Source organism: Monopterus albus, unplaced genomic scaffold (assembly GCF_001952655.1).
Source record: "Monopterus albus unplaced genomic scaffold, M_albus_1.0 scaffold22.1, whole genome shotgun sequence".
NCBI classification, from domain to species: Eukaryota; Metazoa; Chordata; class Actinopteri; order Synbranchiformes; family Synbranchidae; genus Monopterus; species Monopterus albus.
The window spans coordinates 2390393-2418033 of record NW_018127902.1 but is presented as its reverse complement, the minus strand read 5'-3'; the positions used below and the strand labels follow the sequence as shown (position 1 = coordinate 2418033).

Genomic DNA, 27641 nt, shown 5'->3' with positions numbered 1-27641 from the left:
GCCCTGTGTGTCCTTTTGGCTTCAGTCACACAGGGTTCAGGTTCTTCTTTCAGTTCCTTTGTTACAGTATTGCTTTTGGTAAAATAGACCAAAACAATGTGGCCACCGGTTACAGCGACTTTAACACTAGAACTGCCAAGAGGTCATTTTGACCTCTCTTGCCTATTAAAATGCATGTAACTTTGAGTAAAAACCCTATGTCTCCCAGTCAATGACTTTTCCTAAAAGTGTGTTACACATCATCTTATGCGTTTTGGGGATTCTGGAATAAAAGAGAGAGAAAAAGAGTGGTTTTACCTAGACCCGCCAAGAGGTCATTTTGACCTCCATTACTCCTAATGCAAAAATGGTAAATAGACTGCACTTGTATAGCCATATAAATTATATATCCAGTCAGATACACGGCTCAAAACACTTTACAGTCATGCCTCACATTCCCCCATTCTTACACACACATATACTTTCCAAAATTAACAATAGGCGTTGCTAGGCAACCAAGATACAAAATGACTATAGTGTAGTGATGAGACAAAAACAGGCGTTCACTCCCACCTTCTGTGCCTCAGAAAGCACTACTGCTTGACATCAAAGTGATGAAGAGTGACAAGACAATACATAGAATATACCAGGGCAAGGTGAACAAAAATGTGTGCATCCTCAGCACAATGCACCAGACGGTGGACGTGGAAAGTGACAGCCAGACACAGTGCACTATTATAACAAGACCAAGGTGGGTTTGCACATCCTGGATAAAATGATCAGACAATACTCCACAAGTGCCGCCACCCACAGGCGGCCAGTTGTCGTCTTTTTAAAACAGGGGTAGAGCAGCCTCAGGAGAAGCAAAGGCAATGTACAGTCAAAATGCACTGCAATAAAAACAAAACTGTCAAATCGTGCATCAAGTGCCTGTGACCTGTGTGTGGTCAGCGTACTGTCAAGGTCATCAGTGTTTGTGCTGGTTGTGAGTAAGATGTGTGGCAGAACTTGGTGCGGAATTGGCCTGTGGTTCCCAAACATTTTTGACCAAGGCTGTCTTTTTTTGTAAATATTTCTCAATTCGTATTTTTATATAGCTAAAATAAAAGAAATAAAATTCTGATGTTTTATTATTTCATCCATTTTTACATGCTATTTTGAAAAAATGACCTAACATTCCTGTAAACACCCCATGACTGAGCAGGTTAGGAGACCTGTTATAAACATAACATTCCTGTAACAGATTTCTAATTTGCAATTATAAAGCCTGAAGTGGTGCGAGGTCAAAATGACCTCCTGGCGGTTCTAGGAGGTAGTGCATTGTTGGCGGTTCTAGTGTTAAGTAACATTGTGTCTCTGGAAACATAAACAAACAAACAAACATGCTAGCCCATTTGCAGTGACACCACCTGAATTGCTTGTTCACTATATGCCAGTGTTTCACATTCACTTTCAAATTCTTTGTTTCAAGGCTTTACCATTTCACCACACCGTGAGCCGAAAACTGAAGTACACACCGAACTGAGGCTTTTTGTGTACTGTTACACACATGCAAGTAGAGGAATAGGTTCTAATGTTATAGGTGGGTGACAATTAAAACGGGATTATTCAAGGCAAGACTAGACAAAAATGACAGCAACTTTACAAAAGCACACTTACTGGTCATTTCATAGTTTGCACACATGCATCACTTCCATACAAGTCAATGTAATTGTGCGAAGCAGCCTTTTGCAGCTAGCATTAAATAGTGTCTCTGTGTATAATGCAGACCTACAGCGCACGTGCTGCCTGTGTACAGCAGGTTATGCGACACCCCATGACTGAGCAGGTTAGGAGACCTGTTATAAACATAATTAATTCGTCCTGTGCCTTCCCGCCGATAAAGCAAAAGGTCAGTGTGCTAGTGGGACACAGCAGGGCAGGACTTGACATATACAGACATCAGCACACATACACAGCCTCACTGCTACATACTGTATCATCTCATTCTTTTTCACCTGACCTCCTCTCCCCTCTTTCTTTCCCTGCCTACACAGTGTTCGTCATGATCCCATCCTAATAAATGGGAACTGATTTAAGAGGTTTTCTGCTTGGGCACACAACAGTATGTTCACAATACCATGCAAAATTAAGTTAAGGTTACAGCTCCATCACAGAATTTACACTGCTTACGGCAGAGTGAAATTACTGAACAAGAGTTTACAGTCACACTAGCAACTTACTGGTGCTGCACACAGGCAGACGTGCTTTGAGCTATTTAACATGTTCAGTGGCTTAGGTACGTATGGTATCATGCAAATATTTGTTAAGCATTAAACATGAAGTGCAGTACAAAACCGTACTGGCCAAATGAAAATTGTGGCTGTATGATGATGCTAAATGAGGCAAGGGAATACTAGAGCTACTGCAATTCATCCTAACACTGTTTAGTTTCCCCTGAGCTAGATGCTAACATTCACTGGATCTTCATTGGCCAGTAACGACAGAATATGGTTTACTGGAAACACTCCCAGGATAGACCTGAATGCAAGCCTGTACTCAGTAAAGCTTCCTGGATGAATAAAGATTTGATGTACTTTTGAAGAGCATCAACAGTGAAACCTCTAGTCTGTTTTGATTTGAGTGATAACAAGGATAACGTTGTTTCCTGTGTCTTCTCCCCCAGATGAAGACTGTGAGTGTGGCACTGGTGTTGTGTCTCAATGTAGGAGTGGACCCTCCTGATGTGGTCAAGACCTCGCCTTGTGCCAGACTGGAGTGCTGGATAGGTGAGCGAATCCACAGTGTGGAAATATTAACAAAGGTTCTTGCACTTTGCTGCAAATGTGTGAATCTCTGTGTAAAAGAATTTGGCCTATGGGAAAAATATTTATTTATACAAACGCATTTTAGACAGTAGGTCGTCAAAAATCACATCCTCTCTTCTCAGACTCATAGTGAAATCTGAATGCAAAGAGAGCTTAGCTTAAACTCCTGAGTTTATATTTTCCTTTCCAAAGTGGAGCCCACTTTCACTTAGAAAGCAACACATGGTGCGACTGGACACTGTTGGACTTTGAACTTGGAGGCCAGCTTGTATTTGTTTTAAAGTGTTTCTTGGTTCTTTTTTCTGCCATTTGAACTCCCTCTCTATTCAATCTGGGTTCAATTTTCCTCTTGCAGCCACATCCAAGGATGTTGGCAACAGTCCCATGGACCTGAAACTTCTTAATAATATTAAGAAGTGCAACATGAAGATGGTCTTATACAGTAACTTCTATCATTACCCCACTTGGCAGTTACTGTCTTCCTTAAAATCCTCTGCTTTACAGCTGGATTAATGCTCAAAAGAGGTTATTAAGTAGTTGTATGCTGTGCAACTGCACTGTCAAGTTGAATTTGATGGTGAAAATGTAGCTTTTACTTTAGTGTTTAGGGACATTCTTGGTCTTCCTCATGGGAGCTCTATTTGTAAGGTGTCTGGTACCTAGGGATGAAGCAGCGTGCCCCCCACCAGAGCCACAGTCTGACACAGAACAAAGACAAAAAAACAGATCTCTGAATGGAACCTCAAAACCATTGCTTAGCTCCCCTGAGACTGCTTGACTCTTAGGAGTGAGGAAAGTACATTAAAGAGGGAACAGTTCTTAAAGTTTCTGAAACTTTGTGCAAACCTGTCTCTTGGTTTTCGAGACAGTTTGGTTTAATATTAAGGGGTAAAGCGGGGGGATGTCTTAAAGTGCACCATGGTGTTTAATTTAAGACAAATGCTAAAACTATGTACTGTATATAGAAGGACTTGGATCTGCTTTTTACTGGCCATGGTCTGTGCAATTGAGTGAAAACCTCCTTTATTAAGTGGCAAAATTCAGTACAGCAGGAAACTGTTGGTAGAACCTTCACTGTTGCAATATGGATTTTTACCATTACATAATTCTTACTATTGTAGGATATTTTTCTTAAATATAGAGGAAACACATAAAGATTCTTGATAATTATATTTTCCCTTGAAACCAAACACATGTTGTGATAATGCATTATAAGAGCACATTCGTCATAACAGCAATAGTTTAATCGTCTGCATTAAAACCTATCAGTATCTCCTGCAAACCTGCCGATATATGCTTTTCTACCTGCTGAGTGCAGCGTGAGCCATCCCCACTCTAGATTTTTCATGCCATATTGACTTAATCTGATCAATATTTCAACTTGAGGGACTGCTGCTATTTTTCTAAACTCTGCTTTTGATTTAATAAGAAAATTTCCTTTGACACTCAAACAACAAATTATAACTCGCCTTTTGTAATTGTGTCATCAATGTCTGTTTTGCCTGGATGTTAAAGGTTAGTAGTAGTAATGTTAGTAGTACTGTAAGTGTTAGTTTTGTTGCACTGTTCTGGATACGATTGCCAGGTGAAACATAGTACACTGATGTTAAAGTGTGTGGTGAATGATCAAACTGGCTGGTTTGTCAGCAACAGATTGACTTGACATGGATTTGCTAATCTATGACTGTGTGTGATCACTCTGTGCTTGTTTGCCAGATCCTCTGTCTATGAGTCCACAGAAAGCCCTGGAGACCATCGGGGCCAATCTGCAGAAGCAATATGAAAACTGGCAACCTAGGGTGAGTGGGTTCACATGAACTACCTTCCCTCCTTCTCTTATACTATACACACATTCACAACTGCACATATTACAGTACACACACAGATAAAATGCTTCCAATAAAGTGCTCAGAAATGAAATTAAAATAGTTGTAGGCACTCCAAGAGTTGACCTTGGTGAAAACATATTGTTACTGATTATTATCGATTTCAGTATCCTGCAAGTCATTTTTAGCTTTTTAAAAGATGTTTTAGAAGTTGTTTTATTGATTTTGGCAGATTATCCTTTCGGGTTTTTGCCAGTGCTGTGACCGTCCTTGGACAGAACAGGTTTTCAGCAGTGTGGCACCGATTGATTCTAGCCATGTTTTCTTTGGGTATCACTTGAAGAACAGTTTCTACTCTCTGATGTGTACAACTGTGACAGACACAATTCCTGTCCACATGACACGTGTAAACGACGTGTGGACTTGAGCTATGAACGTGCATTGAGAGCGTGTTTTGCATGTGTCTCATCAGATAGAACTTGTTGGTACAGTACTGTGCAAAAGTCTTAGGCCACCATTAGATTAGTTGTGTTAGCAGTGTTATCATGACTGATGTTCAAAGCATTAAAAAACACACAAAAATTTCAAAAATGAAGTCAGCAAGCAAAATGGACACTTTAGATGCAGTATTCAAGCTGTTCTGAAGAAATCTGAAGACTCTGGAGAGGTCAAGGACAAAAACAGGAGTGAAAGACCAAGATAACTGTCCAAATATGATGAGACGTTTCTAGAGTTTCTTCTTTGAGAGACTGGAGGAAATCCAGCAAGGACCTGGCTCAACATCTGGCAGCTCCATCTGGTTGCCAAATTGATCTTTCTACAGTCCGAAGAAGCCCGATCAGGAATGGCCTTTGTGAAGGACAGCAGCCAAGAAACCATTTTCAGAAGGAGGACAGGGAGAAAAGCCTGAGATATGCAAAGGTTCACAAAGACTGGAAGAGTCTCGTGGAGTGATGGGTGAAGTTTGAAATGTCCAGGTCCACTCGTGGACAGTATGTGAGAAGAAGAGCTGTGTAGGCATGTGTACAACCTCAAGAAGAGTATTGTTTTCATTAATGTGGAAAAAAGTACAAATAATTGCTGGTAGTATTTACTACAGTCATTCTGCTGTTCTCTGCTAATAGCCAAAAAAGAGACATACCTCCTTGTCATGTTGTAGCCTTCTTATACTTCTAAATAAAATGTAAAATGTTATGCCTTCAGTCACATGAGTCCAATCAGTAAATACCCCACGGTGTCAAATATGAATAGTTCACATTTCCATAAGTTGCAGCTTTAATCTTACCAGGTTGGACCTACTAACATTTTTGTATTACTTTCAACACAGCACAAATCTGAACTGCATTTTCAGACGCATTAACAAACACGCACAAGATTATGGCACTTTAAAAGCTGAGGCTAAAAACCACGATTGCTTTGGAGAATACCCCCAACACTAATAACTCCTCGAGCACACACATTTGTCCTCCATGTTGTAGTATGAAAACTCTTAATGTGCTGTCACAGTGTGTATGTGTAGTAGTGTGCACATCTATGATGCACTGTCCTGTCTTGTGCATATGGCAAATACTGCACATGTACCGTGGCTCTCTCTGTCACGGTCGTCGGTTTGTCTGAATGAAGCTGTGAGGAACATCAATGTAAATGACAGAAGTCATTGCTTTGACAGGTTGTGGAATCCAGCAGTGTTACGTATCCTGTGTCTGAAAAGGGGTTGAATGGGTTTATTTATTTTAGCTATAGCTCTAATACACCTCCATGCACTGTGCCAGTGCAACACCCACATGCGGTTGTCAGTGATTCATAGTTTTATTTTTTATTTTTTTAAGATCATGTTCTCAGTTCTAAGTTAGTTTGTGTGTGTGTGTGCGCATACACATATCTTTGCCAGCAACGGCTGCTCTCCTCGGCTCCTAGCCTAAAGTAAGCTCAGTGTTTTCCCAAAGGCTCCTGGATCTGCCATCTTCCTGCATCAGCCCCTCTGAGCATTGGTGTCTCAGTGCTGGAACAGATAACAATGGGCAGCACACACACTCTGCAATAAGACATGACACTGATGAAGCGAGACAAGTGAAGGTTTAGAAGAAGAATGAACTTTAGGGTGTAAGGAGAAGCTGAGATCGAATGTGAAGGATGAGCGATGGATAGGAAGAGACAAAAGAGGTTGAACTGTGTCCTGAAACCTGCTCTCTCACACTCACTGACATGTACAGAATGAGAAAGGGAACCTAATTGTGCTCAGGCAACAGGAAATTTGATCTTTGTGATTAAGTGTCCATGTTGTAAGTGGCCAATGTTTAGAAAACTATCATTTCCTGTCATTAGAGACCATTGTAATGGTGCATGGTGTGTTCTACAGTGCAAGCGAGATAGCTGAGGTGCAGAAAGTACAACTGCAGGGTTTTCCCAAGGGAACTGTTAAGCTGAGGTGGTAAGTCAACCTAGTTCTGATGCTCCTCATCTAGTAGCCAAACAACAGTCACACTTCTTAAACTGTGGGAAGTGGTGCCCCTGCTCTTTTGCCCCAAAGGTGAATGTATTTTTTTTTTCCCCATGAAATTGTATAATGTTTTTAAGTGGGCCCCCTGCTATTAAGTGATGTCAGAGTCTGTGTGGATTGAATGGTTTGATGCTTCCATAGTGTTTGCATGTGATGTGTGAATTTATGGTGAGAGTACATTTCCTGAAAACGTCAGTGCTCATTGTCACCCAGTAGTTAAGAATATTCTGCTATGTAAATGGTTTTATGTAGACAGTTCAGCTGCACAATACACTCATTTGGCAGTTTATTAATTATATCTTGCTAAAACTAATTACTTGAGTGCAGTAATAGCTGGTTAGTCGCCGCCTCTTCATAATGGACATCTTTTTGTTGCTTTGTTACCTGGAGCTGTGAAAGCCTACGTGGCCGCCAAAAAAACATGTTATCACGAGGAAGTAAAAGTAAAATTGTATGGCTGTTTGGAAGCAGTACTGCAGTAACACGAGGCAAGAGGGGGTGGAAGAAGAGACATCCTGAAGGAGAGCAGCCAAAGGAACGTAGGCTTGGGCTTAGCGGACCGGGGAGGTCAGCAGAAAACGGTGGTGGGAGTGCAGGGGGAGGAGTGGGAGGGTGAGAAATCCCCCTCCCACTCCCCCCAAACTGAGGGGTCACAACTCTGCAGCACCACACCACAGAGCAGTATCGCCGACACACCTTACATAAACTGTTGACAAAGCAGTCAGTTCCACCACAGCTGCTGTCCCACCACGCTGAGGAATATTGAAATTTTGGATGGGTAAATATTGCACTTAAAATCAAATTTTGATCGGTTTTGTCGCACATTTCCTGTGGTGTTTAGCTGCCCAGAGAGTTTAGCTGTGCCAAACTTGCCATCATGAATCCATTTCTCTGTTGCTTCTGTGCTCTTGCATTAACCCTCATGGCCAGAAAACTCACAGAGAAAGGCAAAGACCGTCTTGGTTGCTACCCACTCACTTTTTCTACCATTTTTTGTATAAAAAAAAGCAACAACAAATCTCTCAATCCCGCTCTTTCTCACATACTCTCTGACCTTTCTCCTTCATTGTTTGACTCTCCACATCAGTGATACTCTTTTCAATCAAGGCTCTTGCTCATCTCTTGTGTCCATCCTTCCTTTACCTCTTCATGTTTGCACCCATCTTCTTTGCCTCTGGATTTTTTTTCTCTGGCTGTCTGTGCCTTTGTTGTTTACACGAGTGAAGGAGAGATGTACATGCAGATTGTAGAGCACATAGTACTGTTCTGCTGCAACTCTGAAGAGACCCAGCTTGAATTAATCTGAGCCATTCAATGTGACACAAGTGGTTCTTTTATCGTCCTCTCTGCTTGTAAATCCTAAACGCTATAGTGCTTAAGATTTTCTTCTTATGACACCATTTATTATTTTTTCAGCAGTATGTTTGCATTCTGTAACTGCCTCCCTATATAATAGTTTTTGGTGGTGGTGGTGGAGTCAGATTTGTGTACCCACACAAGATGGATTCACAGGAAACAGTGCACATAGTGGACATGGTGCAGAGGATAGTAGATGGTAATTACATGGTTAGCTTCTTTATTAAACTAACATAATGAACACCTTAATAATGTATTTATTCAGTCATTCCAATTCAACAAAGCAGTATTCGTGCCACAAAATCAATAACGACAAAGAAAAGAATACACAAACACAGCACAGATCGAAAATTGCAGACTCCACATATTGAGTTACAAAGTCCATTCATGTATTTTAATGACAGAACAAGTTTGACATATTGACCTTTCCCAAAATATGTGGGTGTGAAAATGTAGTGCAAAGAATGAAGGATCCAAACCAGCATAATAAAAATATTACAAACTGTAAAAAGGAGGGCAGGCAGCTTTCTGTCTATTGAGAATTCTGTCGTGTTCGACAGCATAGCTTCTCAACTCGTCTGCTGTAGTCAGTCCCCACAGCTGTTGCCAAATAACTGAAATGGCAATGACCATAACTTGAAAGCAACTTCATGTAGCTATGAAAGTGTTCATATTTAAAGGGTTATTGGTCAGCCCCCCCTTCCAATCGCGCTCTTGTGTGTATTATCAGTGTCGCTGTCTTTGTAACTGCGGTTTTTGAACTTCACAGTTCATTTTGGGACCAGTTGTCATTGTCATTATGGATTAGAGCCTGAGGCGACACAGTTCAAAACCACAAAACAGTCCGTTCAGAAATATATACTACTGATCTATTTTGTATGTCGTTTAAAATCTTAAGACATCAAATGGCATAAACAGTGAAATCTACATACTCTGTCTTTCATTAATGGAGAATATTTTTTATAAATGTGTTCTGCTTAAAACTCAGTTTAGATGTATTTGGCTAAGGTCTATGTAAACGTCTGACTTCAACTGTATGTTACAGAAGAATAAGCACAAGTGTGATTCATAAGATTAGTAACATTGCACTGATGAGATGAAACTAAGCCATTGTCATTAGAACAAATTACGTGCTTTGGCTACTGTAGTAGTAGTTTGATCAGTTTTCAGCCTTAACTGCCAGAAGAGTCACTTTTTTAGCTGAAGGGTTTAATAAGAAAGACTGTGAGGATGATGACAGTGTGAAACTATATTAGAGGCACAGAAGGATACCACATTAACAGAACTGAGATTTCTCTTTTTACAAGGGAGTAGCATTTTCACATTCTTAATGCAAACAGGGGAATTTCCGGCGGTGCACCCATGTGACTTGTGGCAACCCCAGGCGAGTGGAGTTTGTGAGGCCGCCCTCACCACTCACTGACAACAGGCTTAGTGCAGCACAGTGTGTGGCACTTTGTAAGAACTGGAATATGTTTGGTTTATAGCTGATACTGCAGCAATGATGAGGTTATTATGATTTTAAAGGACTACAGTAGTTTGACTCCCATGTTTAGTGTAGATGACTTTTATCTTTTCACAAGATATGTTTCACAATACCAGAAGAGTTTTCCATGCCTGTACCCACTGATCCTTGGTATTAGTTATTTACCAGTGGAAGAATCACGGGACCATAACGGTGTCTGGTCTGGCAGTAAGGAAGTATGCTTTGTTCAAATCTGGTGTGCTGACAAAGCATTTGAGCTCCTCCTAGGAGTGGCACACACTGTCATCCAAGTGAACCTAATTCAGATGCATTAACGATTAGCAAATAGAATGAATACCTTTGCAAATTCAGTAAATATGTTGAGTTCTTCCAGCAGCACTCCACCCACTACTGTATTCTCTTTTTGGACCCCTCACAGCTGCCAAATCAGTTGAATCCCATTTGAGCTGAGCTGAGGATCAGTGTGTGCGGGAAGCTGCAGAGTGAATAACTCGGTGCGGAAGCTGTCTTAATGATCTCCCTTTGCCTCTCCTCATGGACTTCCTCTCGCCTCTTCTCATGCACTCAGTCTAGTCGGAGCCACAGAGAAAACCATTAGCCCGCTTAAAGACTTATGGACATCTCATCAATACATCTATAAACAATACATGCTTTTGTGGAAGTGCACAGATCATAGCTGCCTCGTCCCTGTGGGACTCAGAAAGGGGGATCTTATTGATCAGTTTTCTTCCTGCTGCTGATCACCTCATAAAAATATCCCACTAAATTACAGATTGGAGACCTCACACCGTTTTGTGTTTATAGCTAGATGGAAATTAACTCAAGATTATGGTGATGTCGAGGTGAAGCAGAATGGTCATCGATTTTAACAGCCGTTGCAGAGCTTTGCTAAACCAGGGGTTGGGACCCGAAATGGGCTGCAGAGCTGTGCCAAGTGGGTTCTGATGCAAGTGAAACAGTAATGTTTCACTGATCATTGGTCCCAGGGTTGCAGGCTTAGTCTGTCATTCTCTTCTAAAAAGCACACACTTTCATTAAGGGTGAGCTGAGCTCAGTAAAAGCAGAGTTTCTCCAACTTCTTTTGATGAAGTGAATGAGACTAAGCTTTGTATTAACAAAAAAAGCAGCATGGATTTTCTTTTCCTCATTAATAGTTGTGTTAAAATACTCACTATCATGGTAAATACACAGGCTTCCAAAATCAACAAGTGGGGAAACCTCACACTTTTATTTAATTAATGTTAAAAATGCATCAAAAGTGTGTCATGGGACAAAAAGACAAAGTTCTTCATTGCTTTTTGTCAGCTATTACTGTTCAAATGGTGTTGAGTATGTACCACATTATAGATGCATAGAACTTTAAGTGGGTGAAGACAGTTAAACACTAATATGCCATCATTATGCCAAATCTCTCGAAGCAGTGTGGTGAATGGCTCTTTGCCGCCCTGCTGTCTCTGCCGTAACTCTCCTGTCTGTCTGCCTTCACCGAGCTTCTCTGTCTGCTGTGCTCAGGGACTAATAGCAAGTGTGTGAATGTTATTATTATTATTACTATTATAGTCTCGGTCTGTGTGTGATCTTGCTTCACTGTGTGTGGGTGTGTGTGTGTGTTGGCTTCTAGAGGATGTAGAGCAGGAGGGGACAGCTCAGGAGGTCAGGATGTGAGTCATCGGAAAGAGATTAGAAACCTTACCCACCTGTATTTCAGCTATTTTTTAAAATTTTTTTACTTGGTATAAATGTGTCACTGTGACTTTATGTGCTTGCCAGTTGACAGGTTTCCAGTTGAGCAGAGTGTATGCGCTGGTGCATTGGTGTGTTGAAGGACGGCGGTGCAAATTGAGGGTGGAACCAATCAGCATAGGACTTTATGAATTTAAACTGTGGAGGAGAACAGTGCTGACAAAAACCACCCATGCCTGAAGACATTTTTGTCTTGGTGAGCCATCTGAGTCAATTCACTGGCTGTTTCTCCGCTTTTTCTTTTATACACTGATCCTCCAGCGCCTATTGTCTTCAAGTTACTGTTCTCTATTATTAACACAGCTCTACCTAGCCAACTGTAGCTGTAATATTAAATTCACAAGTTCTTTTGTTCTGTGCTGTGAGTTCAAGTGTCTCTTAAAATTGTCCCCGGAGGAATAGCCAGAAATTTTTTTTCATTTACACAGAGTACATTTGGCACAGCTTTCCTTTGAGAAGGCTTATGAAAAGCATATTGGTACAGCACCAGTCAAATGTTTGCAGGGTCCTACCTGCCATAGAGAGGCTTAGTTACAGCACCTAAATGTTTCCGCTGAGTGCCTAAGATAAATAAACGTAAAAGGCACTGTCAGAATGGATGTATAAACAATGGGGAGTTGTATGCACTGAAAAATAATGGGGAGTTGATTTGATGTCAAAATGAAATGTATGCAGGCAACAGGAATGACCTGCCAGTCATGAATCGACGTTTGGACGAATGTTTATGTGATTGATGTGTGACAAGCTAATCAGACAGCTGATTGGATATTTCTTTGTACCATCAAGGTAGCTACAGCCATGGAGAAGGTCAACCTTCACAAAGAATAAATGAAGTAGGCTATAACTATGTTGAGAAGTAATTCTTGTAAAAGATAATGACAGAGCTCACAGCTGTAGCAGAATGCAGCCTGTTTTACAAGTAAAGAAGTTGCTAACCTAGCTTAGCGACCTCTCCTCTTTCTGTGCATATTAACCACTGTGCCAAGTGTTGCACATTTAGATTAATGCACATTATGTCCACCCTTGGCAACAATAGTTTACCTCTTGAAAACCGTAATATGCAAAATGCTCCTTTGTGCCACAACTATACAATTTGTTCTCCTCGCTAACAAAGCAACTGCTAATAGAGACTAATGTCTGTACTGCAGTTCCTCTGGTGTACAGGAGTCTGTGACACTGACACTTATTTACAGGAAGCTTCCTCTGAGTGTACTGTATGGAGACAGTAATGGAAAATGGGATATTAGTAACAAGTTTTCCTGTTTTGCTTTAGTTTCTCTTCTTCAATTGGAACAAGGATGAATTGAGAAGTAGCTTAAGCGCTGAAAAGCAAGCCAGTCAGATTATATGTAATGTGGTGTTTTTACTGTGGCAAACATAAATTCTGTCAATTCAGCAAATGTGCAGAAGCCTCCTTGTTCTTTCAGTGGCGGTTAAATTTATGCACTGCACTGTCAAATAATTAAGCCTTCACCGCAAAGTGGGTTCAATTAAAGAGTGAGTTCTTCTAATTATACACTTAGCAGATTGTGATAGCAGTCTTAAAGTCTCCCCCTTTAATTAGTGTAGAATAGAACATCATGTAGTTTTTTTTTTTTTCCCCACCACTGGACCAAGCCATAACCTGGAGCTTCCCATACCCATAATCCCTCGGAATATGAAGGATTGATACGGTCATTTCCACTTTTCGGAGCTGTGTTTCTCACACACACAGTTGAGCAGAGAGTCAGTGGAAACAAAAGCAGACCCCTGGACATGGTATATGCAGTCATCAGGGATCACTAGGTTTCTGCAGTGGGGGGAAAAAACCCACTTAATGTCACAACACTGACACATAGCTGCTCAGTCAGCAGCCACATCCTGCTCTCCAAAGTCTTTCCCACTGTCAGTCAACTCCACTGTCTTTCACATAGGCCTTAATTAGTTCTGAATGCTGGGAAGTGCATCTCTCACTTTGCACTAATTTTTTAACACTGCTGTCTGTATAGTTCATTAGCGTCCTCTCTACCCCCTCAGTCTCCAGCTAATGGCTTCCCTGTCTCCTCTTCCCTCTCTAATGGGCTGCTCCCCACTGGCAGTTTGCGTCTCTTTCACAGCAGTGTGGGGTATCTGTCGCAGTGACCTGACCGGCGGTGGCCTTTTAATGGGCTCATTTTATAACCTTATTTCTGCCTACTCTTAACCCTGAAATCGACTTTTTGCAAAAGGCAGATACCCACTGCTTTTTAGGATGTTCCGAAATTGATGGGGGCCAGATTTCATTACCTGTTCTGTCCGGGTAATCAAACACCCACCTGGGAAATGTTGAATTAAACAAGTCTGCCTTGTGCTTGTGTAGTTCTACTAATAATCTGTTTTCAATTTTATTTCAACAGCACCACACTTGAATAAATGAGCTTTTTTTGGGTTGTGGTCCCTTTTTTTTTAATCTGAATGTGATTGATGTGGATTTAACCACTTAAGCAGTATGAGCCAGGTCATCCCATAAAATAATTTAGGTCACCCTGAGACTAAATGCTATTCTCAAGACAATTTAAATTTGGAACATCGAAATCCATATTATATGTTGCGTGTATAAGTTGATGCTGGCTGTACAACAGTTTGCCTTGTGAGGATAATAAAGTTACATCTGACCTTTGACCTTTACTCTCTCTTCAAAGTGTACAGATAAATATAATGCATGTAAAAGTCAGCGGATTTCCTTTAAACAGTACGGCATCTCCCGACCTTGTGTTATCGCTCTCTGACAGATTTCCTATTTAAGTGGAAAAGATCTCCATTTCAGAGGATACCATTGTCCGTGAACTTGAATGAGCAGTAATTTGCTGGTAAAGTAGTTTTTTTTGTAATATTGCAATTTGACTAAAGAAAGATTTTCTTTTTTTATAGTCTAGGTTAGTTCTCTCTCTTTAAAAAGCACCCTTACATATTAGGCCGATATAAAACACTGAATTAGCTGTTTGTTGATTTTTATTTGAGATAGTTTTGAAATGTTACCTCAGTAAGGTAATGCTGGTCTCTGTATTTTACAGCTGAATACATTACAAAGTCAAAGTCACAGCTTTGGTATGGTAACAAAGAAAGTGTCTACTTCCCACGTTTATTAAGGAGGATGGAAGGAAAGGTCACTGAAAATGACCTCTAGAAAAACTGAATAGGCTCTGACTCACTCCTTTTTTTTGACTAATTGAAATATAGCTGTGAAAAGCTTTAGCCTGTTTGCTTTTTCTTCTTTTGTAATGTCATATGATGCCTGGTCTTTATTCTCCAGCCGCCTACATTAGCTGATCTAAGCTACTGCCTTTACAGTCTCTTTGTGATAGTGCTCGAGTTATGCTTTTTCCTGGACTGTTTATGTAGCTACATAATTAAATATGTTCCCTGTAACACCTACTAACGTGCAACCATGTAAAGCAACAGCCCTGCGCTGAAAAGCCCAAACACATAGTCTGTGAACAGTATTACAGCTTGTTTTAACATAAGGGAATCATGAAAATTCTCCAAACACCACAAATCCCAGCCAGGCCGAGTTTGACAAGGTTTCTTTCTTCTTTCCTCTCCCTTGGCATCATTAAAAGGAAGGAAGAGTCTTTGCAGCATTAGAGGGGTTTGTCGACTGACACCGGCTGTGGTCAGCTGATCATATACGTGTCCTCTGCACTCCACTTTCATCTCCCTTCTCTCCTTTTCTCACTGTGATTTTCTAGTGGGCCTTGCCTACATTAAATGTCCTTCTCCTCTCGTTCCTCTTTTAGAATATTGGGTCCTCCTCGTATTTTATCTCTCATTTTTCCTCCATTTTATTCTTACTGCAGCATATTTACCACTCTCTGCAGAACAGTGTTAATTATAAGTACTTCTGAAGAAATCCATAAAGCTCAAACATCTCACAGGGACTGTGTCAGATGAAAGAGGGTTTGCTTTAAGTTTCTAAAGCTTCTTTTTTTTATGTTGTTGTATTCTCATTTCAATTTTAAGCTCTGTACAGGGGCGGCTGTGGCTCAGGAGGTAGAGCGGGTCATTTCCCAGCTTGTCCAGTCAACATGTTGAAGTGTCCTTGAGCAAGACACTGAACCTCCAGTTGCTCTTGGTGATAACACTGGTGTGTGAGTGTTTGTGAGTGCAAATGGGTGAATGGCCAAATAGTGTGAAAGCACTTTGAGTGTGTTGCAATGCATAGAAAAGCGCTATACAAGCATAAGACCATTTACTCTGTGATTGGATGTCCCTGGCCATATTACACCCTTGGGAGTAATCGACTTCGAGCTGAAGTGCTTTGTGTACACATGCTGGTACTTTTTTTTAACATTTTATCAAAGAACCAGAATTTTTATTTAATGCAGTTGTTCTTTTGTACTGATTTATTCAAACATTAATGAAGTGGCATAGTCCTAGGATGGAAATTATAACAACCTTTAGCTTGGCTCCAAATCTCAAAATCACCGTTGGGGGATCAAGATAATCTCGAGTAGGTCTCGTCTGGCTCTTGCTGCAGACAGTAGATCTTTCCCCAACTAGCTGTGGCCTTGCTCCTTCAGTCCCTTTATTCCTTTATCCACATGACAATACAGGTCAGCACCAAAGTCTAATCAGCTGGCCTGTGGGTCATACCTACCTCTCCAAAAATTGACATCCAAATCCAGTTAAGTTAGGCTGTTAAAAAACAAACCAACAAACCCTGGCAAAAACACGACCCCCGCCCTTGGCAGAAGTAAATATCAGCCGCTTCACACAGCACGGCCTTCAGCCATCTGGTGGAGTTGCAATGCACATCTCAAAATATAGTACTTGGCTGAGCATATTAGGCTAACTAATTTACATTCACTCCATCTGTCAGCAAGGTGATCAGACAACGACTGATAGTCGCCGAGATGTCACAACATACAGTAAATACAGGCTCCTTAACGGATGATCGTAGAAGCGGTGTGCGCAAAAATGAAAGGGAGTAGAAAAAAAGAATAGGTATGCAGAAAATGATTGGAGAGAACAGTACAGAAGAAGCCATTTATCACAGCTAATATACGAGCGCAGAAGACAGACAGTGGCTCTAGCAGTCAACATGAGAAGCTTGTCTATATTAAGAAGTCCCACCATTAGGAACTCACCAGCCACATGCTAGGAGATTAGTCTGGAGCATCTAGTAACTGACAGAACACCCTGTTTAGCATGAAGTTTGACACCTGGTGGTGTTTTTCTCTTCACTTCAGTCAGAGGAGCAGAATTAGTTCATCTTCTGTGGTAAAGTTAGGCTTCAAGAAACACTTCACATCAGCTCCTCTCACCTGCTCAAATGGCTTAAAGAATAATCCCTTCTACAAATCTCTTGTGATCTTATGTTATTTATTCTCAGAGCATTGTTCTGTTTCAGGATAATACCGGGGTCACAGGATTGTTGTCACAGCATAAAAACAGGGTGATTAGCTTACTCACCCACTGTAAATTGCTCTGATTAAAAGCAGAAGTCGTATACCTTAAACATTTTAAGCTACCATTTGTATTATCTGAAAATTAAGATGCTGCTAGCATGAGACTCAGGAATCCATCGCCTCTGCTTTGCCCAGCCTTCTCGCTCCCTGCTTGCTGTGCCGAGCTCCATCCAGCCCTAAATAATGTCACTGCAGCTGTAGCAGGTACCAAACCGGGGTGACCGAGAGCCAGACAGTCAGGGAAAAATGATCAAGATAGTGGAGACTACAACACATTCAGCTGGTGGGCATTCAGATAATGTACTGTAACCTACCGAGCTGATGGGCCTTCTTCGTGTCTACAGTAAAAAATAGCACAACCGTGTGGCAGCTTCCACTACATGACAGGCAGACACGACACACTCATAGCCAGCACAGTTTGTGATGTTTCTATTAAAAATTTGTGATAAATACTACAAACTCTAACCTTAAACTTCCTCTCTGTTGATTGATTGAGGGAGCAGATCAGCACAAAAAAGAAGTCAGCCTTGTCACAGTGAAAAGATGTTGGAGCGATGTAGAAGGACATCCTGTAAACCATGTACTGTGACCTGAGTGTCCTTGGTGTCATATGATACTGTATTGATCCAGAGGGTGAAATTCTATTTTAGAGTTTCCCCCTCTTTCAAAGGGAGGTCAGAGGTCAAGGTCAGGTACACAGTAGAGCCTTGTGAGCTGGCAGGAATTCAATGTCTCACTACTGATAAATAAGCTTGGCAAGACACTTTGCTCTGAGGTTCAGATGTCTCTGCAGAGAGGAAGAAGGTGAAATGTGACTTTCCCCCTTTGGGTAAAGAGAATATTAAATAAATTGTCATGGTTATTCTCTGTAGAGGCCTTATATTACGTCAGTATGTAAGTATGTAATTCAGTATGTTTATGTGTGTACTAATCTTCTGGTGTTGCGTCTTATTGCCCTGTCACACCAGCATTCATAAATACTGTATACAGTCATGTAAAAAATTAGGACACCCTTTGAAAGCATGTGTATTTTGTAACATGTTTTAATATATGGTTATTTAATCTCAATTTTAACAATACAGAGAGATTAAAGTAATACAACTAAACAAGTAAAACTGAAGAAAAGTCTTTTCAAGATCTTCTGTAAATGTAATTCTACAAAAATGCCTATTCCAACTGAGGAAAAAGTTAGCACACCCTAGCCCCTAATAGCTAGTGTTACCTCCTTTGGCTGAAATAACTGCAGTGAGACGGTTCTTGTAGCCATCTAATAGTCTCTGACATCGGTCTGAGGGAATTTTATCCCACTCCTCAATGCAGAATTGTTTCAGCTATGAGATGTTTGAGGGGTTTCTTGCATGTACAGCCCTTTTCAAGTCACCCCACAGCATCTCAATGGGATTCAGGTCTGGACTTTGACTCGGCCATTCCAGGACTCTCCATTTCTTCTTTTCCAGCCAGTCTTCGGTTGATTTACTGTCAGCTTTAATTTTCTAACCGATGGTCTCACATGTTCTTCAAGCACCTTCTGATACACAGTAGAATTCATGGTGGATTCTGTGATGGTGAGCTGACCAGGTCCTGCTGCAGCAAAGCAGCCCCAAACCATGACACTTCCACCTCCATGCTTCACAGTTGGTATGAGGTTCTTTTCCTGGAATGCTGTGTTTGGTTTACGCCAAACATGTCCTCTGCTCTGGTGTCCAAATAATTCAATTTTGGACTCATCTGTCCAAAGAACATTATTCCAGAAGTCCTGGTCTTTGTCAACATTCTCTCTGGCAAATGTCAGTCTGGCCTTGATGTTTCTCTTAGAGAGCAAAGGTTTCCTCCTTGCACGCCTCCCATGCAAGTTAAACTTGTGCAGTCTCTTTCTGATTGTAGAGGCATGCACTTCTACATCAACAGTAGCCAGAGCCTGCTGTAGGTCTCGAGATGACATTTTAGGGTTTTTGGAGACCTCTTTTAGCATCTTGCGGTCTGCTCTTGGTGTGAACTTGCTGGGGCGACCAGACCTGGGCATGTTGGCAGTTGTTTTGAAAGCCCTCCACTTGTAGACTATCTTCCGGACAGTGGAATGGCTGATTTCAAAATCTTTTGAGATCTTTTTAAATCCTTTACCAGACTCATAGGCTGCTACAATGTTTTTTCTGAAGGCCTCTGACAGCTCTTTTGCTCTCACCATGGTGCTCACTCTCACTTCAACAGTCAGGAGCACACCAAACTAAAGGTTGGAGGTGTAGATGGGGCAAGCCTCATTCAAAATGCTGAGTAACGATCTACTAATTATGTGCACCTGGTGTGATATACCTGTGTGTGATTTGAGCCATTTTAAGAGGGCATACATGTGAGGGTGTGCTAACTTTTTCCTCAGTTGGAATAGGCATTTTTGTAGAATTACATTTACAGAAGATCTTGAAAAGACTTTTCTTCAGTTTTACTTGTTTAGTTGTATTACTTTAATCTCTCTGTATTGTTAAAATTGAGATTAAATAACCATATATTAAAACATGTTACAAAATACACATGCTTTCAAAGGGTGTCCTAATTTTTTCACATGACTTATATGTTTTGGTGTGAAACTATTTCAGCAGAATCTCCAAAGATTTCAGATTTACTTGCAGGGACACATATGGGTAAATCTGTCCACAGCTTCACAGTATTCACTTTGGTGTAATTGCGAGTCAGAGAATCCAAAATGGAGGAGGCTGTTGTGACATATTAAGCTGGACTCGGTGCTTATCCGGGCTCTGTTTTGATCCCGCTTTGTGTGAGGACTTGAATCAACAAATTGGCATGCTTGACATACAGGCCTACACAGGTGAGATTTGGGAGCCCCCAGAGTCGGGGTCTGTCCGAGGTTTCTTCTCTTAAAGGGAGTTTTTCCTTCCCGCTGTCGCCAAGTGCTTGCTCAGGGGCAAATTGCTGGGTTTTCCTTTATTGTAGTAATACTAATAATAATAATAATAACGTCTAGACCTTACTTTGTAAAGTGTCCTGAGATGAATTTTGTTGTGATTTGGTGCTATACAAATAAATTTGAATTGAATTGGGAGGTGTGCACCTCAGGTGCTCTGTGAACCTCTGTAAGCTGTTATTACCCATAACACCATTGTGTATGTTTGCAGAGATATTTATATGTATTATTGGAAGAACATAATTCTGGCTTTAGTTGGATTGCAAGCCAGCCATCCTGCCATTATGACTGACGGCCACTATGGCTAGCGTAGCCAAGCTTGTGGGGCAAGGACATGCAGATTAACTTTGCTAGGTGCCATTTTTAATTTGATTTTGATTGATTTGTATTTGTATCCTTGTGTACATGAGTCTAATATTAATATTAAGGTTTCACTTTGTTCAGAGTTCAGTGTTCAACTTCGCCACTGTCAGCCAACTAAGTTAGCTTAGCAGTTAAGGGTGAACTTGCTGAATTACTGTTCTGAATGATGTTTTCTCTGTTAGATCACCAGCAATTGAAAATGAAAGTGCTGTTGTCAGACTTTCACATTTCGTAAAGGGTGTAGATTAGTCTTAGATCCTTTGTTGTTGGGTGAGCGATATGGCAAAAATGTTTTTTTTTTTTTTTTTTACAGTTTTTTCAGGCACGATCACGATCCATCATCTTATTATAGTTCTTTTTTTTCATGTTGGTTTTAAGACTGTTTTTCAAGTGATTGAAACCAAACTCATTTCCTTATTAAAAAACAAAAACAAAAACAAACCCCACAAGGTAACAAGACTATTCAGCAGTGCCACTAGACCATACATCAGTTGTTTATGTTGTTGTTGTGGAGTAGCTACTGAAGCAGCAGAATGGCCATGTTCGAAAAATATTTGATGCTGGGTATCTTGTACTGTGGGTCAACTATTTTGAAACCCACATTTCTTCCACAGCTTTTTGAAGAATCATATCCTTAGCCAGGTAAAATGTCACTGTATCGGTTATCTCTTTCCAGCACTTGCCCTGTGATACAGAATGCTTTTCTTAAACTGTCGTTAGTTGCTGTGTAGTTGTAGCTGATGCATGCACCTGGGGTCCTCTCACTGTTTGACTGCCAGCATATTCTTGCAGGCACTTTCTTTTGAGGTGGTTAAAAAGGTTAGTCTTTTTGCCTTCTGACATGGGAAAGCTGTCTTTGTAACATTAGCAAATACCTGTTGTTTGCACTGTCGGTTTTGGAAAATCCAAACCAGTTGCATATTACCAAAGTCAAATTCTTTTTAGGGATGGACTCCATGTATGTAGATATTTATCTGAAACCAGAATCAGCTGTTTCTATTGGAACACTCTGGTGATCTCCAGCATTCATATTTTTCTAAACTACATGATGATTTATCTGGCTTATTAACCAGGATATCATGTTCACATGCTCAAGCAAAAACCGGGAGACTAGTACACACAGGGATTCATTGGCCCTGTGATGGTTGGACTGTGGGCTTCATTCACAAACTCAAGAGTCAGCTGTGCATGAGTTGTGTCCTATTGATGTTCCGCATCATTCTTTTAGTTCTTATGGTATATACAGGATATTTTGTGCTATGCAATTTAATTGCCTAAAAATCAAAATTTTGCTGTCAGATAAATGTGTGTCATTTAACATGTTTTGGAAGTAGTAACACAATAACTGGACATTGCTGTCTCAGCTTGTTGTTATCTAATACGTTCTGGCTCTTCTATGTCTCCTTCCTACTCTCCGGTTAAATGCATCACCCCATCCTAGCAGACTATCAGATTTCTCCTTCAGGATGTTAGAAGCAAATTATTTTCTTTCAGTCCCTCCTCCTCATTTTCCTTTTCACCTTGTGCTTAGCTCTTATCTTTCTTAACTTCCTTTTCATCTTTTATTTCAGTACTAACATTTCTTTTTATCTGCAGAGTGCTGTATGACCACCCCCAGGCTCACATTTATACTTTGGTCTTTGTGAGGACACAAACCTAATTCAAACCTTAACCCCAAGTCTTAACCCTTAAACAACCCTTTGATGGTGTGGGGCTGGCAACAAAAGCCCTCATTTTCCAAGTCTCTTCAGTCCCATAGTGTAAAACCAAACTGGTTCTCTCAAAGATAGAAGTACACACAAGTGTTGTTGATTCAAGCAAAGCCTCCTGTCACTCGTACCCATTAAGATAAGATAAGAGAGCACTGACTTACACAGTGCATTTTAATATTTTATCTTCTAAGAAGATAATTTTGCAGTCATCTTGGCAGGGTTTTGTTTTGTGTACGTCTGGATGGATTTCTTTGTAGTAGCAACATGTTTTATTTACATATTTATTTATTTATTTTTTCACTTTTACAAATCCTACTGGATGTACAGTTATCTTATCCAGACATACAGGAGTAGTAGCTTTAACAAGCTTGAGCCAGATGTTTTTAAAGTCTCCTACTACAGATTATAATCTTAGGGTTTTATCACACCACAATAAGAAGTGCACACAATGAGTGCTGGATTTGTGCATGCTGGTAAAATAGGTGGTGCTAGATGCTTGGTAACATAGCGAGAACTCCCAGGGTTATATGGCAACCTCCTGCAGCTGGCAGGCTAACAGCTAACACACACTTCCAGCCAAGAACATGCTAGTTACAAGAGCTCACCCAGTTAGATGGCTTGCCAGTTGGCTATCTTGGTTACTAATAGGCTATTAAGTCAACATGTGTTATCTAGAGGACTTGTCTGTACTGTTTAATCTAGTTTCTTCAAGGCATGTTTCTTGTAGATCAGTTTAGCAGAGTTAAGGATAAAGTGGAATGTTTAAAACAGGTAGTAAGCTATGATAGCGTCCCATATTTGGACCGTCAAACTCCGTTACTTCATAGATCAGCCTTGTCAAGATGGACTGCTACTGTCCAATTGCGAAAAGTTGGCTATCAGTGTTTACTCAAGTAGGACTTGACACAAACATTTTGCCTAAATTAAGCAAGAGTTATTCCTTTCAGATAAAGACAAATTGTGATTTTATGCTACAAAATAGTGCTATTTTTGGTTTTTGTAAATTGTAGCTTTTGGCATTATTTGGGCCTTGTAACTTTTTGTATATATTATCTTTGCTGTAAATGGTAAGGTACGTATGTAGCACTTCTTAATGCAGTATACTGATCCCTATCCAAATAAACATTAAACAAAATACTTTGCTGTTGTAAATGCTGGAGTGACTGAGCCATAGCAGTGGCAAGAATATTATAATTAGAGCCATTAGATGTTCTGTCAAGGAACTTCATGGAAATATTTATGCATTCATGCTCATTTAAAGCCAATCCATGATGTGTCTGTAGTCTTTTATTTAATATATCAACTCAACTTTTTCACATTTATAGGTAGTACATGTATCATATACATACAAACAAAATAAGCAGTAGTATCCTGCCTTAACATTTCATCCTGCCAAAACAGGCTATTTAATTTGCATTGAGACTTTCACTTCCACATGGGTTATGGCTTTATAAGCTCTGATTCATCCATGATGTTGGGTGTTAATCTTTTTTTGTTATGTTGGAGGATGAGGTTTTCCTGTTTGTCCTCTGAGTCATATAATCTGAAGGCAAGGAAACATTCAGAAATGCAGTAATGTTGTTAGACTCCTGCGAAATATCAAACAAATGAACATTATATGTGCATTAAGTGCTTTTTTTAAATGTTGGTGTACTGCCTTTGTTGTTATTGATGTTCACTTACTCCCAGTGGTAATTTGTCTTCCCAGTAGCTGTGTAGTATAAAATATCAGATGTTTTTCCATCTAGATTTCTTATAACCACAACATAACAACCCTGCAAATATGGGAAACAAAACAAGTTGTTCTGAGTGATGTCAGGAATTTCCTGTGAATGCTTTTAGGCTACCTTGTCTTTTTCGATTCCTAATATAACACGGTACCAATCTAATAAAACCATCTTGAGCTTCTTGCTCAGTGTCATTATGTTTTATGCAATATGAATGGAGCCTCCTGTGGAACCATTCCTCTTTTCAGCAGAGAGAGTTGCTGTGTTGCTTACTGTTGACACACCATAGCTACATCTGAAAAGGCTATTAGATTTGATGCTGTGGAAGGTATTTTCAGTAACTAATGCCTTCTTGAGTTTTCCAGGAATGAGGTGGGAGGGCAGAAAATACACTCCCATATCCATGTCCCAGTGCCGGTACCAGTGTGTAATGTACCTTAGTTTTTAATATTTATTATTATAATACCTACAATTGTTTACATTTATATCGATACCCTCTCAGTTAATTTTTGATTCTTAACATGGAGTGCATGTTTTCTATCCCCTTGCTCCTGGAACAGTGTGAATTTCCCCATCCTGGGACTAATATAGTCTTTTCTTATTTTATCTTGGAACAGCAGGGGTAGTGTGATTGTGAGTGGAGGTAGGCTTAGTCTTGAACAACATGTACAGCATATTGTATACACATGAGAAGGTCATTTTCATGGTCAATGATCTTTAATGCACCGTGGCCTGGACTCACAAATGTATATGTGTGCAAACACACACACAGAGCTAGTTCATTAATCACAGCAGCAAGGCTTTACCTGGCATCCATGTACTTGCATCTCTTTTTTACATGTATTCATTCATTAGCTGCTAAGCAGGCACAAGGGCACCACAATTAGAATAAGATGTTGTGGTCATGTTGATGGCTTTACAGCACACACCTGTTGCCACAATTGGGGAGCACATGGTTGAGAGAGTTGAAGCAGCTTTTACAGTCGAATCATTTCTGAAAAATTAAACATGCAGGGAAAACGGCAATGGAAGGATTTTAGAAAAAGCACGCTGTTGCCTCAGAGCGATCGAGATGTGGAACATAATCAGTGAGTTTTACAAACTTCACTTGCTTGAGTGCGGCTTGGTATGGCTATGCTGTGCACACTGTAACTGTAACCCAACTAAGGATTTTGTCAGTCCACTGTCAGTTGACTCTTCAGTGCAAATATTAGACTATTCATTCTTTTTCTCTCTTTCTTCACAACACCGGCAGCAGGAGGTTCACAAACTATCCTCTCGTTTTTAGGAAGAGGCTCTCTGGTGTTATCGTTCTGAAATATTACAGACTATTAGGAGTTATGAGGGATGCCAAGCTAATCTAGAGATACCCAAGATTAAACATTAAATGATTGGAAATGAGCAAAATGAGCATGGCATGGGCACTTTAAGCAAATACATAGGACAACAAAACGTATTTCCATATATGTCTAAAAGAAAGAAAATCTAGAATACTTGATCTTTTCTGAGCTATTGATTTATTATAGAACCAGGATTTTTTTTATAAGCTTGAACTTGAATGTCGGCAAGTAAATTTATATAAAAAAAACTTACTGCGTACTCTCCAGGAATTTTTCCTCAGGTCCTGACACATGTTGAGCCGCTGACACTGAGTGTTAATGAGGAGACAGGGGAACCATATGTGTGGGCACACAAGCACCAATGTACATGCATAAAAAATCTAACAAACACATAAATAAATATACACACATTTGAACACTTACTATACACAGAGTTTTCCAGCTCTGGTGTAGATATAGATCCATTGATCCAGCCATAAATATATCTTGAGAACCCCCTCAGCACTGATGTTGGGTAATAAAAAAAAAAAACTACTTTGTTCAATACAAACTTGGAAATGAAAAGAGAGGGAGAGACATTTTCTTTTATGCTATTGCTCTCTTGCTCCTGCAGTACTGTGAATGTACCGTGTATATCTATATGTTATGTGTTGGGTCAGTCACAGAAACCCTAACCATTCTAGAATGAATCCTAGTGTGGAGATATCCCATCCTTTCCAGGAGCACAGACCTGACAGACATTTTAAATAACATAACAATCCCTGGTATACAGGATTGCCAGCTCTTTCTGAAGTGAAGTAGATTGACTGCCTTCTCATTGCCCTACAGCTACATATTCAGAAATTAACCGTGAAACCCCAAATCACTCTCTTTTTCTCTCCTAACATTCACTGGCGTTGTGATACTTTTGTTTCCCCCAGCATCTATGACCAGTTTAATTAATATTTTATTATTCATTAGTCAGTTTTCTGAATAGCCAATAAAAAAAAAGCTCCCTGCTGTTCCTCCAAGCCCAAGGTGATTTGAAATTCCCATCCCTAGTTCAGAGTTAGCTGTATTCAAGAGCTTGTCTCTGGTAAAAGTAATCCAAGATGGGTTGCATAAAACCGACAAAAAAGACAAAAACAGGAAAAGCACACAAGCACACAACCAAGGCCATCATCCGCTGCGCCATCTTCAGTACCTTTTCTGCCTATAGGCAGTGTAAGTGACAGCATAGGACCACCAAACAAACGGCTGGGGGGGAAGAAACTGTCCCTGTGCCTGGTTGTCTTGGAGCACAATGACCTGTAACGCCGTCCAGAGGGGAGGAGTTCAAACAGATTGTATCCGGGGTGTGAGGGGTCTGCAGTGATCCTCTCTGCCCTCCTTTTGACCCGTGAGGTGTACAGGTCCTCCATGGAGGGCAGGCTCACACCAGTGACCTTTTCTGCAGTCCTGACTGTCCGCTGAAGTCTGTACTTGTCCTGTTTGGTTGCTGAGCCAAACCAGACAGTGATGGAGGTGCAGAGACTCTATGATTCCTCTGTAGAACTACATCAGCAGCTCCTGGGGCAGGTCAAACTTCCTGAGCTGGTGCAGGAAGTACATCCTCTGCTGTGCCTTCTTGATGATGGTCCTGATGTTGAAAGTTGGGGGGGTGGGGGTTCTTCCTGAAGTCCACTGTCATCTCCACTGTTTTTGAACGTGTTCAGCTCCACATTGTTGAGGCTACACCACAGGACCAGCTGCTCAACCTCCCGTCTGTAGCCTGACTCGTCGCCGTCTTGGATGAGACCAATGACCGTTGTATCATCAGCAAAATTTAGGAGCTTGACAGAGGGGTCCTTTGAGATGCAGTCATTCGTGTAGAGTGAAAACAGCAGAAGGGAGAGCACACATCCCTGGGGGGCGCCTGTGCTTATTGTCCGGGTGCTGGGTGTGGTTTTCCCCAGCCTCACCTGCTGCTCCCTGTCTGTCAGAAAGCTGGTGATCCACTGACAGGTGGGGGCAGGCACATTGAGCTGGGTCAGTTTGGAGTGGAGAATGTCCAGGATGATGGTGTTGAATGCCTGCTGTAAATTTTGGGTCCTTTGTGCAGACAATGTAAATGCTTTAGAGTCCAAAAATGCTTTTACCGCGTGCGTTGTGTGTACGACCGTCTGATAACCCATTGTGATGTGTGCAGTTTTCAATATTGCTCGGCCAATTGCCGCAATATGCCTCACACAAGTCGGATGTCCTCTCTCAACATTATCTAGCTTAGAGCTATAGTACATCAACACCCTTCGATTGTGACTCCTACTGTCATCTCCTCTCTGAAACAGGACTGCATTTACAATGCCGTCCTTTTCATCAACATCTAGGTGGAAAGCTTGAGAGTAGTCAGGTGCATGTAAACTACATGCGTGTGACAAAGCTTGTTTGATGTCCACAAAAGCCTTTTCTGCTTGTGTGGTCCACACCAAAGCAGAACCATA

The 27641-nt window shown here is 40.8% G+C and overlaps 1 protein-coding gene across 1 annotated transcript in view; it reads left to right on the top strand.

Moving 5' to 3' along the window:
- rptor (regulatory associated protein of MTOR, complex 1) overlaps nt 1–27641 on the top strand; it is a 186077-nt gene that overhangs the window by 17141 nt on the left and 141295 nt on the right. Inside the window, 2 exon segments of the mRNA XM_020594142.1 lie at nt 2645–2747; nt 4503–4585. Of these exon segments, the coding sequence (XP_020449798.1) occupies nt 2645–2747; nt 4503–4585 (186 nt within the window).